This window comes from Dermacentor andersoni, chromosome 1 (genome assembly GCF_023375885.2).
Source record: "Dermacentor andersoni chromosome 1, qqDerAnde1_hic_scaffold, whole genome shotgun sequence".
Lineage (NCBI taxonomy): Eukaryota > Metazoa > Arthropoda > Arachnida > Ixodida > Ixodidae > Dermacentor > Dermacentor andersoni.
This window is the reverse complement of record NC_092814.1, coordinates 54,334,762-54,353,686: the sequence shown is the minus strand read 5'-3', so window position 1 is coordinate 54,353,686 and position 18,925 is coordinate 54,334,762. Positions and strand designations below refer to the sequence as shown.

The 18,925-nt window shown below is 45.9% G+C and overlaps 2 protein-coding genes across 2 annotated transcripts in view; one reads left to right on the top strand and one right to left on the bottom strand.

Moving 5' to 3' along the window:
- Positions 1-2,794, top strand: part of NSD (Nuclear receptor binding SET domain protein) — a 46,083-nt gene extending 43,289 nt beyond the window's left edge. The window contains exon 4 of the mRNA XM_055061499.2: positions 2,527-2,794. Coding sequence (XP_054917474.1) covers positions 2,527-2,699 — 173 coding nt within the window. The 3' untranslated portion in view covers positions 2,700-2,794. The remainder of the gene's footprint in view (positions 1-2,526) is intronic.
- Positions 2,738-18,898, bottom strand: Trc8 (TRC8 ring finger protein). The gene is made up of 2 exons (XM_050193154.3): positions 18,213-18,898; positions 2,738-4,352 (listed from the first exon to the last, which is right to left on the bottom strand). The coding sequence occupies exons 1-2, from the start codon at positions 18,454-18,456 to the stop codon at positions 2,812-2,814; spliced, it is 1,785 nt and encodes a 594-aa protein (XP_050049111.1). The 5' UTR covers positions 18,457-18,898; the 3' UTR covers positions 2,738-2,811.
- Positions 18,899-18,925: the final 27 nt, after the last annotated feature.

The following is an 18,925-nucleotide window of genomic DNA, read 5'->3' as shown; positions in this document are numbered from 1 at the left end:
TACAGTTGTGATGGCACTGAATACTGTACACAGAACATTGTACATACTGCATGCTGGTGCCGAATAATGTATGCACTGTATGCTTGTTGCAGGCAAGCTAAAGAAACAGTTCTCAGTCAAAAGTTCGTTTCTTTGGATTATACAGCAGGTGTGGACTATTTAAAGTGGCCCTAAACCACCCCTCGGGCTTGGTGATATAACATAGTTCGCGGGTAGCATACGCTGTTGTGAACATCTCAGCCAAGTTCTGCTGTCGTACGCGGTCCGTGGAGCTTGTAAGTGGAGCGCGAAGTCACCTTTTTCTCAAATGTTCTCGTTTCAAAAACTCCATGATCCTCGCTCTTTTCTGTGTGCTTTATTTTGTCATAAAGCACACTCCAATATGCGGCTGCTATTGGTCGCTGCGCTCGACTACACCGCGGCCGCCGCGAGGTGCCGCCACGAGTCCAGTGGCTAAGCGCACTGTGGCTCTCTGAGGACAGCCACGTTTGGCTTACGTTTAGTGCGGCATAGGCACCAAATCGGAAATTTGAACTGCGCGCCACGGTGACGTCTCCGCCGTAGCCTTCGCAGTGCAAGGCATTGGAGGAGGAAGGGGAGCACAGCTGAGACAGTGTTTGATTGCCGATAACTCCGCTTCTGCTGAACGCATTGAAGTACTTTTTGCAGCAAAGGGGTTCTGAAATAGCCTATCTTCACTTCAAATGTCTTTGTCCACTTCGACAAAAAGTGCTTCAGGGCCCCTTTAAGAAAGTATTTTTTTTTTTTTTTTTCTTTAAGTCCAAATTGGTCCCTGCAGACTACACACTGGGTGTGGACTATAGTCCGAAAAATACGGGGCGATCATTTTTAAAATACAGAATTTTTTTTAATTGCCTGTGGCAGTTTGCCAAATTCTTGTTGAGCTGGATTATTCGAAGCACTGGACATTACTAGCACGAGAAATCGAAACACATATTGAATTAACAATAATTGACTAATAACTTAATTACTTTACAGCACATCTTGTAATTTATTAATCTTAGCCGGCGAGTTTGCAAGACATACCCACTTGAAATCAATGTCCAGGATGACAGCAGTTTCGAGATATTTCCCAAAGTGTGAGACGAACTACATGGGTGGTCTAGTTACTTGTTTGCTTCATTGCATAAAAGAGCGTTTTGTTGAAAAAGGAAGTGGAACAACATTGCATTTTTACGGTGAGTTTGACGGCGCATATCTCCAAACTGGTGTCATTCTGGAAATTCCTTCCAAGTGCCTTGTGAACTCACCGGCTACAATTCGTAAAGTACAATATGTGCCGTAATGTAATTATTGAAATTAAATAGTGCATATTTAATTAGTTTAATATGTGTATTGATTTCTTGTGCAAGTAGTGTCTGCCTCTATTAAAATTCTAGCTCAAGGACTAATGTGATCTGCAGCAGGCAATTTTTAAAAATTCCATAATACTTTAAGGTGATCACCCCATATAGAACACATGTTGAAGTTGTTAAATGCATAGTAGTGCCAATATTATATATATAGTGTGTGTGTGTGTGTGACATATTGCCACATCAACATCGATACAAGGAAAATCTGAGTGGATGTGCAAATAGGGTGACCAAAGGCAATCTGCAAAAGCAGTTGTGGCGGGTAGTCCCAGGCTTTAGATTTAGGTGCACGTTAAAGAATTCCGGGAGATTAAAATTTCCAGTCTCCCACTATGACGTGCCTCATAATCAGATCGTGGTTTTGGCATGCAAAACCCCATAATTAGATTTTTTTTTTTCCCTCAGGCATTGCGACTGAGGGAATCCTGCAGACTTTATGGCTGCCATTACAGAGACCATTGCACGCTTATTTAAAGGCTACAGCATCTCCAACATGCTCAATACTTCAGAGTACGGCGAACTACATGGCCAACTTGTTGGCACCGTGACATTGTGATAATGCAAGCACACACCTAGTTCTTCTTTTGGATTTTTGTTCCAATGCTGAGAAATCTTTTGAGGGTTTCTGGTCTGAATTAGGAGGCATGCCCTCATAAAAGCTATTTAACTGCAATACACTTTTGGAGAGTAGGGGGGTTCTGTCCAACTTCTTGAATTTTGGGGCAATCCAAAACAAGGCGTAACAAGCAAGTTTATAGACATTCAGTCCTCGACCTCAAACTTGCAAAATAAGGTTGAGAACCAGACGACAACCTCAATAACGAGTTTCAGTTGAGGTGAATAAGAGCTGGAGGTTGGGGCGATGTCAAGCCTTGTACACAAGCACAACAAGGCATACACAGGAACAGAGGAGACGCTGTCCCCCAGTCTTTTCTGTCACTATGTGTGGCTTCTTGTGCTACTGTACATGATGCATAACAACTAGCCCATCAGTCTGTCCTGGTGAGGTTGTCTGCCTACCTTTTTGTTTGTGTGGTCACAAGGTCTGCTGCTAATATGTTGCGTTATGTTGGCTGCAACAATTCTGTGTGGAAGTAGGTTGTGGCTACCATGATACGTTCATTTTGCTAATTGTGGTGAGAATCTCCTGCAGGCACAGAGCTCACCTTTAACTACAACCTGGAGTGTCGCGGCAACGAGAGGATACCCTGTGCCTGCGGCTCCAGAAACTGCAGTGGCTACATCGGGCTGCGGCCCAAACGACCCATGGAATATGAATGCAAGCCAAAGCACCGCAAGGGGGGGCCGTCCAGAGAAAAAGTCTGACTAGTGGTACAATGTGCTGAATCTGAGCACAAGCCCAATCAATTTTGCCACTTGTGATTTTGTGATTTAGATGCAATAAATACACTCGGAAAAGAGCCAGTTCTTTGAGTCCTTACTGGTGGTAGAGTGTGCTGTGACAGAGTGGACACATGTCTCGCACATAGAGCCATTTCCGAAGACATGCACTGTGAAAAAAATGACGACATCGAGTCACTCTTGCTGTCTGCAGTTCTTGAAAGCATATTGTACACACATCGTCTAGTTCACGCAACTGCTGGGTTGTAGCCTCTGGGAGAGAGTGCAGCTTGTAGAGAGCAGCTCTGCGCCGTGCACAAGCTTTCCAGCCAGCCTTGGCTTGTTGCCATATGTTGAAGTAGGCGTGGAAGCACATCATGAAAGCTCTTATTGTGCCACGTGATTCGAATGCAAATATCCAGGCACCATTGAAGAGGAGGAAGACACCAAACAGGAACTCTAGGACACTGCCTGTAGCTCGCAGATAGTAGACGTAGTCATCTAAGGGCTCCCACATTGTCTCACGGTGTGCGTCCACCAGGAAAAGTAGATAGATGAGCAGTGAGATTGCCACTTTGACAACGAGCTCGGCGCTGAAAGCACTGACTGCGAGCAGCCACGTGCTCACTGGCTGGTGCCTCCACAGGTAGCTGAGCAGCAGGCACGGACATGCAGCCAGCGCCAGGCTGAGGCCCAGCGCGCGTGCGTGCCGCTGGCGCGAGCCGCTGCGGGACGCGCCCAGCGACACGAGAAGCGGGCCCAGCATGCCCTGCACGAAGTGGAGCACGGCCGTGGCCAGCAGGCAGAGGTTTCGCGCCAGCCGGGCAAGCCGCTGCGGTGGGTCCAGGCTCGTCAGGCCCGTCTGCAACGCCAGCACCAGGAACAGGAGGCCGGCCACGGTGGCCAGGCTGCGCTCGGGGCTGCCCTCGAGCAGCAGAAGGCGGCGAGCCGCGCCAGCCGCCAGCCGCGCCAGGGCGGCCACCAGGGAGGCCATTCCGAGTAAGGCCACGCTCGTGTCGCAGCCCCGCGCCGCGAGCTCCGCCAGCACCTGCGCGGCAGGCAGCCGCGCCGGCAGCAGAGCCGCGTGCACTGCCAGCCGCAGGAGCCAGAAGAGGCGGAGTACGGTGGGCGCCCGCAAGCTCGCCCAGTGGGCCTCGAGCAGCGCCTGGCCTCCCAGCTGGCCGAGCAGGGCACGCGTACGCACTACGGCGCGGCGGCCGGCGGCCAACGCCGGGCCCGCACGGCGAAGCGCAGGCGCCGCGAGCAGCAGTTGCGCGCCCAGGGCGGCCGCCACCGGGCTGGCCCCGGGCGCCGGAACCAGGCACACACTGGTCACGGTGGGCGCCAGTAACGCCAGGGCTAGCGCCGCCGTGGCCCTGGGACCCCGGCCGGCTGAGAGCAGCAGCGCCAGCAGCAGCTGCAGCGCGTAGTTGGCGCCCGTGCGCAGCAGTGCACCGGGCTCGAGCCGCAGCAACTCGAGCAGTAAGCTGCCGTCGCGCGATAGTTCCTCGGCGTAGCGCACCAGCTCACGGTTGCACACGTACGACCAGAGCACGGCACCCTGCGCGCTCAGCCAGAGGTAGACGTGCAGCAACTGGCGCGTCTGCAGCACTGCCATCACCAGGGCACCCAAGAAGGCTGCGCAATGACGTGCAAGATACGGTGGCAGACTGCAACCATATTCGTTAACCACCTAATGTATGCATGATTACTAGCCTCAGCAATGTCATGTTACCATGTACACTACGCGTTAAGCAAACCGTCAGTAGACGAATCCGTCTTTATACTAAGGTGACTTTGGGCATGTTGGTAGGACATGAATGTAGCTTTTTGCGCACAATAGGAACACAGAGAAGTGGCTAAAACGCACTGCGCTCGTGTGTCTTGGCCTCCTCTCGGTTCTCGTCTTGCGCGCAAAAACTGCATTCCTTGCCTACAGTACTTGTTTGTTCTGCTTGTACTAAGAGCTAACTAGTTACAATGCCGGCTAATAATGCCACGTCGCTACTACTGGACCAGTGGGCCCCATAGGCACGATCAGCTAGCTCAGCCTACTCGCGTCTCGTCAGATGTGGCAGCTCGGAGTTACATCGTGGGTCCATTTGAAATGGTTCTGCGTAGAAACACGCCTTTGATCTATGCTTGGTGCACCCATACATCGAAACCGGCAAACAATCACAAAACCGATTTTTGTAGGTACAAAAGAGAAGAAAAAAAATGCCGAAAGTAAGGGTGCGGTAGTGTCAAAGCCTTCACAGTACAGAGCCTCGCCTGCGGAATTCTTCAGCGCCGCTCCCAAGTCCGCCAGGTGTCTATGGTCCTTAAGGCTCTGGCGACTTGGTTTAGCCATGTGCTCGGCGGTAGAAGTCGAGTGGATGGAGGTGGGATAGGTTAACCTAGGAATGCTAATTAGCATTCCTTGAGATAATGGCGCAACATCCCTCATCAACACCGACTGCAGGCGACCTCATCCTGGCTCGCACTGTAGTCCATGCTTACATGAGCCGGGTTTTACATGAGCCTCGAAGTTCGTCAATTCTGCAAAGGGCACGGTGCAAGTACGGCGAATATTCTAGGAACCAGTGTAAGCATCCTCCTTCGCCAGTGTTAACCGCGTTCACATGCACTTCGCTGAGGGAGCCAAGCAAGGGCGGGTAGACTGAGCCGGCTCCATTGCTGGCGTTTGCCAACGGACAGATGTCATGTCATCTAGTCTTACGTGTCGTCGTCTTTTGCACCATTTCTGCCAAGATGAACCTGTACCAAATAGGACAACAAGTCGTACTCGAAGCAGATGGTTTTGTATTGCATGCAATTAACGCATAGATCTCAGATCGGCTGGTCCCGCTTCGAGTTCGCACTAAAATTCGGCATAGTTCGGGTCGATGTTCGTTCAAATACCGCCTTGTTCGATTATGTTCCTTCAAGCTTAATCTGCCTGTCTCATCCGAATGGACTGCGAATTCGTAAATCGTTCGCCTCTTTGCGCGATGTGCAGGTACAATCACTGTTGCAGTCAAGGCAGACAACGTTGCAAGGCTTTGCAAAGTGCCTGCCCGGACTTTAAAAGTAAAAAGGCCACTCGACGCCGTGACGTGCTTCATTTCGGTCTGAATGCAACTGGCTTCCAATTATGGAGAAAATGCAGAAACCAGATTCCCGGTGTCATTTACAGCGCGAAAGGCCCGGTATACCTCCATAGTCGCCTGAACGCAGCTTCAGTCTCGGCATAAACGCTATCCGGCGCAGGAGCCTTCTGTGCGGGCTAATACTGGGCGCGGCATCGAACGTGCGCGTTCTCCCGAAAAACTGTTAATGCGAAGCATTCTTTGCCTCATCCCAAGTACTTCGCGGTTGCTAGGTTGCTTTCTGTTCTCGTTTAGGGTCTCTTCGAAAATAGAAGAAAAAATAAAAGGGAAAACTGAAACTGAAGTGTCCGGTGGTGGGATCAAACGTGTCTCCCGGCACAGCAGCCCAATGCACTAATCATTAGGTCATACCCGCACTTTTCTCCCTTTTTTGAGTATGCGCGCGAGTGCGTCCTGCTGGAGGCCACACTCGCACGCATACTACCCTCGTGTCAAAGCCAACCAGCTCCTTGAGACGTCTGGCACGTGCATCACTTGCCAGTTTCTCGCTTTCTTTCCGTGCAGGAAGCTAACGCTTCGAGACGCTGTGTTAAGACAGCAGCCCTCGCTTCAGCAATCCGCATGTCGTAAACTCGTGTCGTGAACCTCGAGCTTCTGCTCTCCACCTCCTTTCTCATTGCCCGGCGGATCCACCCCCGCGGGGCCTCGAGCATCTGAAGACCTGGGTGGACTGGGAGACCCTGCTGCGCTCTGGAGACCCGGTCGTGCAGACCATGGCTACTGATCGGGCTGCCAGCGTTATGGAGCGAAGCAACATAAACGCTTGAGTGCAGTGGGGTCGTGCGGGGGCCCGGGAGCCTGCGTGCCCCAAACTCCACAGTCTTACAATAAAGTTTTTATGATGATGATGATGTGTGAACTCCTCAGTCTTACAATAAAGTTTTTATGATGATGATGATGTGTCGAACGACCGGAGCAGAAAGCATGCCGTCGCCGTCATACGATCGTCGTCGTACCCGTCTTCTTGCTGTCGTCACACATACGATCGCCTCACAAGAACACGCTGGTTCACCTGGTAACGCTACGCGGAACCCGAAACGATGCTAGATAGCTAGCGACCTCCAAATATGCTTCGCATAATATCGATTCCCGCAGTGCCTGGGATCTGCATTATTTTTTGTGCGCCTACTCCCTTGAAGATTGAGTAACGCTTTCCCCCGTTATGTGCGATAATGACAGGCGTTGGGCACCTGCTTTGGCCTGTCTTGACAATCGTCCGTTGAAGGCTGAGGACATCGAGCCTTTTTCGCGAGCAGCCTCAGCGTCATACGCAGGAGTCTTCAGTGGCGGGTGCGAATCGGTCGTGGCCATTCCTCTCTCTTCACCCGTCATAAAACAACGTTGCTTTGCCCCAAATTTCAGGTTTCCTAGCACGCAACAAGTCTCGAGCCGTCATCTCATTTTCCCAGAGAAATTAATTCCCTTTCTCTATCTGAGGTGCAGCACGTGGCGCCTGCAGTCCAATCACGACAGCAGGCGTCTCGCGGACTGTACCTACTCGCTCCCTGCGCTTGCGGGAAAAACGCTGCAATTCACCACGCACGCTCATGCAGGCCCGAAGCTAATGGCGACTAATTCCCTACATTCGGTGTTGCGGGGCTCGAGAAGGGTGTCCGTCTTTTAACAGTTGTATACTGGCCGATATAGAGCAAGTAAAACGCTCAACTCATACAAACCGTCAATCGATTATTTTCTGCTATGTCCTGCTACATCACTTTGCTGTGGTATTTTTGGTACCGACAAAAGTTGAGATATTATTATTATTATTATTATTATTATTATTATTATTATTATTATTATTATTATTATTCCATGTGATAGCTCCACAACGCGAAAAAATGCGTACACGAGGTGAAGAACGGACAGGACGAGTGCTGTGCAAGTAATGAATGCGCCTAAGAGACGAGGACGAAAGAGAAGACAAGACACGTTTTGTTACTTTCGTCCTCATCAGTTGGACGCATTTACACGCTTGCGATGCTGAAACAACTCGCCCAAGCTTCCAAGCTTCTTGTTCCAATGTTTTCCGAGTATTAACTAGATTGTCGTTTATACCGTTCGTCCCAGCTACCATTAGCAAAGCTGTTCAACGAAAAAAAAATGGAAAACACTGCAATATACAATTATAGGACCTACGTGTTCGGTCGTAGAGGTATGACGACCGAACACCATAGGTCTTACACCATTTTTTTTTTTTTTTTTTTGAACAGCTGTTATAAGCTGATATACCGGGTACACGAGGTATTTGAGGGCACGGCTTTGAATCGCCACGGACATTAACATTTCCGTTCTATCTACTTAGGCGCTTAACATCGTCCGCACCAACCCCTCTGTCACCTATATAGCAGGGTACCAGCTCTCACTCTGACACTGGAGATGCAGCACATTACCCTAGTCGCCTTGCGCGCCGACCACAGCGACTTGGAGATCACCACCTTCTTGAATGTCGCGAAATGGTTTATTATCTAAGTTATTTCGAGGCCAATTATCATCAGGGACAAAGACAAGCGCTGCCAGTGGTCATATGTAAGGGTGTGCAAACCAGGCACGTATCCAGCGCCCCCCCCCCCCCCCTCCCCGCCCACGCCACCACTCCTCAGACACATTCCTAAAGCGCCGACAAATCAATCTATTCGGCGGTCAACATTTTGCTGCCTTTTACAGCGAAAGCTGTATATGACTAACCTTCCGTAGTTTTTTCAGCGTCCGTCAACATAAAAAATAATCATGTGGGCTGATTCTGGTGATATGCAAAAAGAGTCCAAGCTCTGGCAAATACCCCTATGGGCTCGGAAACCTGAACCAGCCCTTCGAAATCTTCGGGATGGGCCCACGTATGGGGAGTCCTTAACGCTTGCTTCAGCTCCATCGCGGGTCGGCCCGTTATTGCACAACCGTCGGGATCGGCCCACGTATGGGCAGTGCTTAATGCCTACTTCACCTCCGCCGGGGGTCGGCTCGGCATTGCACTACCGTCGGGATCGGCCCACGTATGGGGAGTGCTTAATGCCTGCTTCACCTCCGCTGCGGTTGGCCCCGTTATTGCACAACCGTCGGGATCGGCCCACGTATGGGCAGTGCTTAATGCCTACTTCACCTCCGTCGCGGGTCGGGTCGGCATTGCACTACCGTCGGGATCGGCCCACGTATGGGGAGTGCTTAATGCCTACTTCACCTCCGCCGCGGGTCGGCCCGGCATTGTACTACCGTCGGGATGGGCCCACGTATGGGGGGGAGTCCTTAACGTTTGCTTCACCTCCGTAGCGGGTCGGCCCGTCATTGCACTACCGTCGGGATCGGCCCACTTATGGAGAGTGCTTCACGCCTGCTTCACCTCTGCCGGGGATCGGCCCGGTATTGGACTACCGTCGGTATCGACCCATTGCACTACCTTCGGGCCGACCCGCGGCTGAGGTGAAGCGTTTTTCTTTTTGTTTGAGAGCTTTGACTGTCGTCAGCTCTCGCTGCCGATCGTCACAGAGTGGAATGGTCGTCAATTTTTTCACTCCTTTTGGTTGGCGGTAGTTATCGGCATCACCTGAGGTGTGAAGGCCAGTTTTCTCATCGATTCGGTGCCCGCGCGATTAACTCGTGATGAGTTCAGTTGTCACCATCTATTCAACGATCACGCGCATCGCTGTTGCTTCGTTAGTTTAATCTTCTTTGTTTAGATTGATCCAGGGACAGGAAAGGGATTCGGTTCGTAGTCAGCTGGTCTGTATGTTCGTGGAACGAGTTGCGGCCGAAGAAAACGCCAGTTGCGTTTAACTTTTCCTTTTGCTTCATTATTTCCTCGAGTGACGGCTCGCCGCGACGCTGGCAGATCCTCGGAGCCATATACCCGCGTAATGGGTTAGATAAGGTGGAAAATAAAATAATACGCAACAGCGTCCATCATCAGGCCCTGCAATAACCGTTAAACCCATAGCAATATGACTGTCACTTGTTACCTCGTATGGCTTTTCCCTAATTGTATAGCACTCCATGCAAAATTGGCAACTGGAAACAAGAGTCACAAATAGCTTTTTTTTTTTTTTCTTTGTCTCCAGATATGTGTTGCCTTCGTTTATTCATACACCAAAGTATTTGTATTCGTTTACATGAGCTGTAATCTTACTCGAGGATGCTGTGAGAAGCGCCGCTCGCGGAAGCAAATGAAAATGTCGTGATTCAGTTTGTCTATTGTTCATTGAAGATACATAGTTGATTGTTAGTAGTATACAGGCAAGGGCCCCAAAGTCAAACGACTGCAGGGACCCTCGGTTGAGAAATTAAGCGATCTAAGGGAGAGAGCCAAGGCAACAGCCAAACAGGAAGGAGAAGCAAAAATCAAGAAATTTAACCGTTGTTTGTAAAAATATTTATGGATCAACATCTTTTTATTTAAAAAAGGAAGTAGAGAAAACGCCGCCGGGAGCGGCGAATAATTCCGTGTGTTTTAAATGACGCTTCTACCGTAATCAGTCGAGCCGCCTGACGTAGCCACTTTTCTGCTGTGCTAATGTGGGCGTTTTTCTAACCTTCCAGGGTGGGCGCAGTACGTCTAGAACCGCAGTGTCCTGCGATTTACGCGGTTGTACGGGACTGGTGACCACGCATCGTTAAGCAACTTCCCAAATAACAGCACGAGTCGGTTTTGGCACTTAAATTGGTAGAGTAGTAAACGAGGGATCCAAAAGAACTGTGATTGTTCCGCAATATATATATATATATATATATATATATATATATATATATATATATATATATATATATATATATATTTCTCTATAATTCTTCTACAGCTCATTCAAAAAACGCTAATACAAATCTTTATTTTACACTTTCGCTTGTTTACTTGTCCTTGGCAGTGTTCTTCCGGCGCTTCTGTCATGCGCGAGTCCATTTGATGAGGTTCCTTGTTTGCCAAGTATCTCACAGGCGTACCTGTGAGGTACACTTTATTTCAATTCTCTTTTGCGGGTTAACGCGTCTTTATGGCGAATGGTGGGCATTATTAACATTTGTACTAGTAAAGGTACCTCCCCCCCTCATTCGCATAGAAAAGTTACCTTGGGTTGCCCCCCCCCCCCCCCTGAAAAAAAATCCTGGGTACGTGCCCGGTGCGAACAGTGATTTTTGAGAGCGAATAGTACCCGAAGCGAATCGAATATCGAATACTAATAATAGCATAATGAACAGCCGTTATCACAATTTATTTATTTATTTGTTTGTTTGTTTATTTATTTATTTATTTATTTATTTATTTATTTATTTATTTATTTATTTATTTATTTATTTATTTATTTATTTATAGATACTGCGATCTTTTACAAGATCTTAGCAGGGTGGGAACATACAAGTACATTCATACAAACATACAGTTCAAGCAATCATGCTGACGCTTGAATTCAACACTGCAAAAAGGACAGAATGCATGAAAAAAGGAGCAAATAAACTATGTGCGATTGAGTCGAGAATGCAGGTGCGCATGAAAACGGGATAAAGAATGTAGTGTAACGACCTCATCAGGAAGGTTATTCCATTCAACTATTGTTCCTGTAAAATAAGAGTATTTGAAGCAGTTGTTATGCGGTGTTAACGGGGTGGGTTACTGCTAGGGAGTGTTTATGACGAGTAGCATAACCAGTTAAAGGTGTTAAGATGTGCGAGGTATTAATGTGGTAGTGGCCATTCATTAGCTGAAAAAAGAATTTTAATCGGGAAACACGATTTTGTTCTGTAATCGAAGAGAAGCCACTAGTTTAAGGAGATCTGTTAAAGAAGTTCGACCGTAAGAATTGTAGATAAATCGGACAGCTTTCTTTTGAATTCTTTCTAATTTTTCAATATTTGTTTTTGTGTAGGGGTCCCAAATGATTATTGCATATTCTAAAGTAGGACGAACTATTAATAGTATTGTATGCCAGGTGGCGGACAGCTGGTGTGGAGAATTTTAGCGACCGTCTGAGGGTGAACAATTTGCGAAGACAATTAGCCATTACAGTGTAAGCTTGTTTTGACCAGGAAAGATTGTGAGATGTATATAGCGAGATATTTATAGTGAGATACTTCGGAGATATAAGTATTCTGGGCAAAATAACGGAAGAGAAGGGCTTTTTCTTTAGTGTTATTCTCATAAAGACTGTTTTTTTCATAGTCAATAGACATTTGCCGTTGATGGCACCATGCAACTATTTTGCCAAAGTCACTGTTTAGCCTGATTTGATCTTGGGGTGAGTCAATTTCGTCATATAATATACAGTCATCCGCGTAAAGTTTAATTTTGACAGATAGATTATTGCGAATGTCATTTATATAAAGCAAGAATAAAAGAGGACCCAGCACAGATCCCTGGGGAACGCCACAAGCAACAGGTAATGTGTCGGAGGAAGTCTGGTTTATCCTAACGAATTGGAAACGGTTGGTTAGGTACGCTTGTATCCATTTTTTTAGCTTATCGTTTCTAAGTATAAAACTCAATTTGTAAGTAATTTGCTGTGGGCTACTTTGTCGAATGCTTTACTGAAATCCATGAATATAGCGTCGGTTTGTTTTCTGTTATTTATTGTGTTGGCAAAATCGTGAATTGTTTCTACTAATCGAGTGTTTGTGAAAAAGCCCTGCCGAAAGCCGTGTTGAGCGTTCGTCAATACGCAATGCTCACCAATGAAACCGATTACATGCTTATAGATTATGTGTTCGAAAGTTTTTCATGTTGTCGAAGTCAGAGAAATTGGTCGATAGTTTTTTATGCAATTCTTGTTTCCCGATTTATGTAAGGATTTGATTATTTCTGTTTTCCAGTTATCCGGAAGCATGCCATCCTGAAGTGATTTACTAAACAAAATCTTCAAGTATTTCGCACACCACTCGGCATAGCGTTTTAAGAAGGCATTTGGTATACCATCTGAACCGGGGGATTTTTTTTTTTTTCATTAATTTTTAACAGTAAGTGACATATACCATGCTCAGAAATAACAATATCAGGAATGGAAGGCAAATCCATGTAAAAATAAGGCAGACAACCATCATCCCTTGTGAATACACTACTGAAATGATTGCTAAAAGCAATACAACCTGCTCATCGTGTACACTCTTACCGTCTATTATAAACATATCGCAAAGAGAAGAAGAATGAGTCATCGTCCTTCAGAATCTCCCTGGAGACGTTTTCATAAAACTAGGAAGCTGTACATTAAAGTAATTCTGTTTGTCATGCATGATCATTCGTTTTAAATTATTTGACGCTTCCTCAATGACCCTTTCGGAATTTGAACAAATTTGCAGTTTTGGGAAATTTTTAAGCCGGTTAAGCTTGCGTTGCTGGCGCAACGTCTCCCGGGAAATCCAGGGATTCCGACGCGTAGCATTCCTCGCAATCTTTGGAACAAACTGTTGCACACAGTTGAATATAATGCCTTTAAATAGAAGCCACAGATCATTCACGCTAACAGTGTTATTTTTAAAGTCATCCAGATGAAATGCTAGTGTATCAATTACAGACGCGTCATCTGCACGGGAAAAATTCGGGTGATACTGAATCTTATCATTTTTACTGCGAGGAGCATATTTCAACGACAATACTACTGCTTGGTGATCTGAAATGCCGTCTGTGACCATACATGAGACATCGTCGTGTATATTTCCACTTACAAAAAATAGATCGAGAACTGCATTTGAGTCTTCCTGGATTCTAGTGAAATCCTTAACTACCTGTAATAAGTGATAAGAATTAATATAAAATAATATATATAGTAAGATATATATAATAAAATATATAATAATAAGAATTAATATAAAACGATGTTCAAATCCCAGTATTCATAAGGTTAGCAAGTTTCTGTCATTACATAATACGTTATGAAGAGTTGTTTATTAAAAGCACTAACAGACAAGTAGTTTCTTCGCATGCACAGGACTGTTCGGAAAGCGCTAATGATCGCTGTACATCCTGAAAATTATGGCTACCTAAGTGTCGTAGCCTGCTCTATTACGCAAGTTATGTTTTATGCCTGTACCCCAGCGTATCCCCGCTGGGGTGAAAATTTACCGTACCTTTGCTCCAATTTCATGTTTATTTGGGCGCAGTGGACGCTTTGAAACATTCGAAAAGTATTCAAAACATATTTGCATTTACGAATAGCGAATATTCGATTCGAAGACCGAGTCTAATAGGCATTCGATTCGTTATTCGAAACTTTCAAATATTCGCACGCCCCTCGTGTGTCATTCAGACGGTGGACTTGCTCCAGCACGTGGAGCTTATGAGTGAAAACCCTGAAAATACGATTATGGCCACTGACGATCAGCTTCAGGTGACAAAATAAATAATCAAGCTTCCTGCGCACGATTTTGTTAAGTGCTACGCCTAAGTTATGGATTTGTTTGAGGCCACAGTGCCTGCGCCACCCAAGAAAGTCTGGTTGGGAACTTCAGCGACCACGTCACCCTCAATATGGTGTCCTAGTTCCGAATAGCTAAACCTGTACGCTGTCATATATGGCAGGCGTCACTGAGAGAAACTAACAAACAGCCGCACAATGATAAAAACTTGCTAAAGCCTGCTGTTGTGGAAGGACTGCCTAACATCAACGCGCACTATTCTGATCCGAGTGTATTGACATTATCGAAGCCGAATTCAGTCAATAAACGAGGCTCACTATGATATTATTTAACAGCCTTATGGAAAAGCAGCAAAAGAAACAATAAAAGAATATTTGGAACGAGTGCACCAAATCTTGTCTGAAATATCGATGCTATTCCCGAAGTCGTCATTACGTCCTCAAAAACCTCGCGGTATAGTTGAAAAAAGTCAGGGCCCCCGGTAATTGCAACTGTACCGGTATTTGAGCAAATCCACATTGAAAAGCACAAGTTATCTCGACGTTTCGGCCGGCCGCCGGGGACCGGCGGAAAACGTTGGAAGAAACTTGTATTTCAACATGGATTTGGTTATATACCGTGTGTCCCACGTCAGTTGCGGCAAAATTTGAAACTGTACAAGTGCCGCATAGCTGGACAGAACCAAGACAGTGGTGTTTGCCGTCGCTTAGAACGGGTCACTGTGTTTAGCGTTTGACCAAATTACATAATTAGTGATTAATTAATAAACTGCTCAAATATTACATTCAGAGAAAAAGTGTCAATGAGAAAATTGTAGACCACTTTGAAAAATTCCAGGTCCAGCTGTACACACGCGCGCACCTCCCTCTCTCTCTCTCTCTCTCTCTCTCTCTCTCTCTCTCTATATATATATATATATATATATATATATATATATATATATATATATATATATATATATATATATATATATATATATATATATATATATATATATATAATGCAGGTTGTTTTTTGAGACAACACACAATACGGATTTTTTAAAATAAAGTAATGAGCGCAGCTAACATGGCATTGTTGCAAACGAGTTCTTACGCGAGGCGGACATACTTTGCCGCTAATAACGTGAGCTTCAGAAGACTAATTAACAAAAATTCATTAACTTTTCTATCTGCCTTGGAGGCAGTTGTCGAAATGGCTAATTTGGAGGTTGCGACATATTCATGCACACCTATCTCTTAAAAAAATCTTAAATCGCACCTAATGTGTAATGTGCAACTAATACAGTGGAACACGTTGCCGTTTCTGCTAGTTCTTTCACGCCATCTGAGTAGCTGGACAATAATTAAATTCTACCTGCAAATGAAAGGGCGCACTTGCTCATGCTTCCCGGGTGTTTGCCAGGTGTACCAATTACGTTTTAATAAAGGTCACAGATGAAAGTGCATAATAAGTACTGTAATAATGTTGTCGTTTCTACAATCGCTAAAGATACAAAATAATAAACTGCTGAATTAGTATCACGCTTCAGGAGCACACCGCACATGAAGAGAATTCTCAATCACTGGCGGATCCAGAAGCACGTATATTCAGGCAATACATAATTAACAAAATGAAAGGAAAAAAAAAACATTTTTTTTTAAATATCGCGATTATTGTATTTTTACATCATAACTTGAAGCCAATCATATTCGAAGATAACTCCTTTTATTTGTCACTTCTGCAGCGTTCGTCTTCAGAGATATTCAAACCAATTTAACTCTCAATACGCTAATTTCGCATTTAGAGGCGGAACTGAAAGATGAATCTGCCCTCCCAAATGTGACGCAGCCGAATGCGATAGAAAGGGAGAAGCCAGTTTTGCGTTTTAGTTTTTGCCAGCAGACAGGAGCGCCGGAGCTGTGCTCCGCCCGGCTATAGCGGATAGACCGGCGTGAATAGAAGAGGGGAAGAGGGGCAAGGGCCATGTTTCGGGACTCCCGCCTCGAATGCGAGATAGCTGTGTGTATTGAGTGTCTAATGTGGTGATGAATATTTGAGGACACGCAAGCTTTAGGAATGTCAAATGAAATGGACTTGCCCTCGAATATGATAGTCTTTCGAGTTTCCAATATAAACATATCACATAATCGCGAAATCCAAAAGGTTAACCAATTCTCGTTGTGTACTTTCTGGCTCTACTTGTTCGCGAAATGTGTGTCTGTCAAAGTACATAAACCACCCATGCAAGTAGCATTTGCGTAGCGAACTTAGCATTTTTTATTAAAGTTACTGATAGCTAGTATAACTTTGAGGACCTTGTATATGCTGTCTTTATGATTGATGTCATATGAGATACTATCCACTTCCCAAGCAATTCTTTTGAATAACGGTTACCCGGCGTTTTGAAGCCGATACAGCTGCCACCCCCGATGTGACTGCAGGAGGGACAGCTGTTAAGTCCAAAAATATTGATAGAAGCTGTAAAACTGACAGTCTAGAGATTGTCTGCTTACAGTTCTCACTGTAAGCAGACACACCAGCCACTACTGGTTGTGAATTCTACACCACGCCTCGTACGACGTCTTCGGAAGTACGCATCGATTCGTGCGTAGCAAGCGCTTTTAAATGTGCAGAGCAAGAGTTCTTAAAAATCGCATAATAGGACATAACCACGCTTAGAATAACAAACTGACGCCATAATATTGTGAATCAGTGAAGTTCAGGGCAGCGACCCACATGATGGTCGACGCAGTGACATTTAGTTTGACTGGTCCGGGCGCTACTACGGATGGAACCTTTCCAATTCCACTGTGCACGTTGAGAACGTCCTGCGAACAGTAGCGCAGACGTGAAGTCGTGCTTGGCATTAGTGTTGTAGGTGCTAGTGTCACTATTGCGAGCAACCACCAGAAAAAGCAACTGCCGAAAGCCTTAGAGCTTTAGCTGCGGTGTTGCGCGCAGCTCTGTTTCTATAAACTTTGATGTAAATGGGTACAATGAAAATAATCTCGGAGAAAAACAGAGCCAAAATATCGGTAAGTGTAAAGCTGTGCCGTTCGTTTGCAGTGGCTTCGGACACTGCGAATTGCAGATGTTTTCGTAAGCAGAGTGCGTCGACCTTTTAGCCATAAACTATGTCTCCTACGAGCCGCCGGGTTGCAGATGTCGCCTGACCGGCCAGTCCCATGCGAATGCGCCCTTGGCCTGATAATTCTTATTGCTATTCCGATAGATATCGCCCTTGCCTCACTCCACACCATCAGAGCCAGATTTTCCAGCTTAAGGGAACTTCGCATTCTTTTCTCTCTATCTCTTAGCCAGCTTTACTAAAGTAAACAAGTAAACAAAACAATTCCCAATGCTACTTGCAGTACTGCAAAAATTTGTGCGTTGTGTGCTCGTGTGTATATAGAGAAATAGTGGAATCTCAATAAATTGGAAATCGTTTTACCGGAACACATTCTGATGGCTGGTTGGTTTTGTATTCATGCAAATGTATTCAGCTTTGTCAGTAACTGGAACTCCTGATAATCGGAACCAATTTCCCTGGTCCCTTGAGGTTGCGTTTAAGGAGACTACTACACTGCGTGTGTGTGTGTATATATATATATATATATATATATATATATATATATATATATATATATATGAAGCCTATCTGTCACAAATCAGTGTCACGAACTACCTCGTATTTTTTTTTTACGCCCTGATATACCAATAAGTTCGAACAGTTTACTTTTTGCAGTAGCGAAATAAAGAAAACAGACAGGTCTTCATCATAATGATGACAGAAACAGTCGCGCGTGTTCGGCCCAGGCAATGAATGACGCGAAGGAGCGGTATCATCGAGCGATTGTTCCGTAATATCATCTGCAACATGTCAACACTTTCTTTTTCTTGTAAAGGGGCATAGTCGTCAAACCAACACAATATCGCAGACGACAGCTAAAGCTGGTAAGCATAATCAAGCGTGAACACGTGAATACGTGCATATTCGTCCGCTCGCGAGCAGTTATGAATTGCAGAATTGTAGACGCCTTACCTTGCAGGTACAAAAATGACCACAACAATGTCGATAGGTCGAAGTGCGTAAAGACGTCGTTCTCAAGTAGGGCACTGGACGAATTGCTTCCGTCACTGTTGTCTTTTATTACATCGACACCTGGTTCAACAGCACTGCCATGTCGAAGCCCCAAACTGCAGCTTAAGACGGCGTCCATCACAAACAACGGTGGCACCCGTAGTATAACGTCGAGAACGGCCCAAATCTGTCCTCGGACCGACATTTTCCTTTCAAGCAGACAAGGAAACCTTAACCATCGAAGAAATGCATCGCGCTTGCAGTCACAACGACACTACCGTGGAAGAAAAACGGTAGCGAAGGCAACAGCTACTGAGCGACCGCGCGACGCTAGCGACACCGGCGATGCAGCGTGAGGAACACACGGTAACTAGGGCAACCAGCGGGACGACAAAGCAAAGAGTGGAGAGAATCGCAACGCTTGCTTGGGAGTGTTTAGAAGCGCCATCTATGCGCTTTGGCAGCTATTTGAGAAAAAAATGAAAAAAGCTCATAAAAGAATGGCTGTATTCAGCTCTGTAGATGTGATTTTCATATCTAAAGTTCTGAATACAATGCCTTCTTGTCAGGATCACACAAGATGCAGCTGATGCTGCGGCAGTAGAAGGCGTACAGCGTGTAAACGGTATCAACAGGTGCACGTCTCTATGGTGTAAGCGAACTGACCGTATATA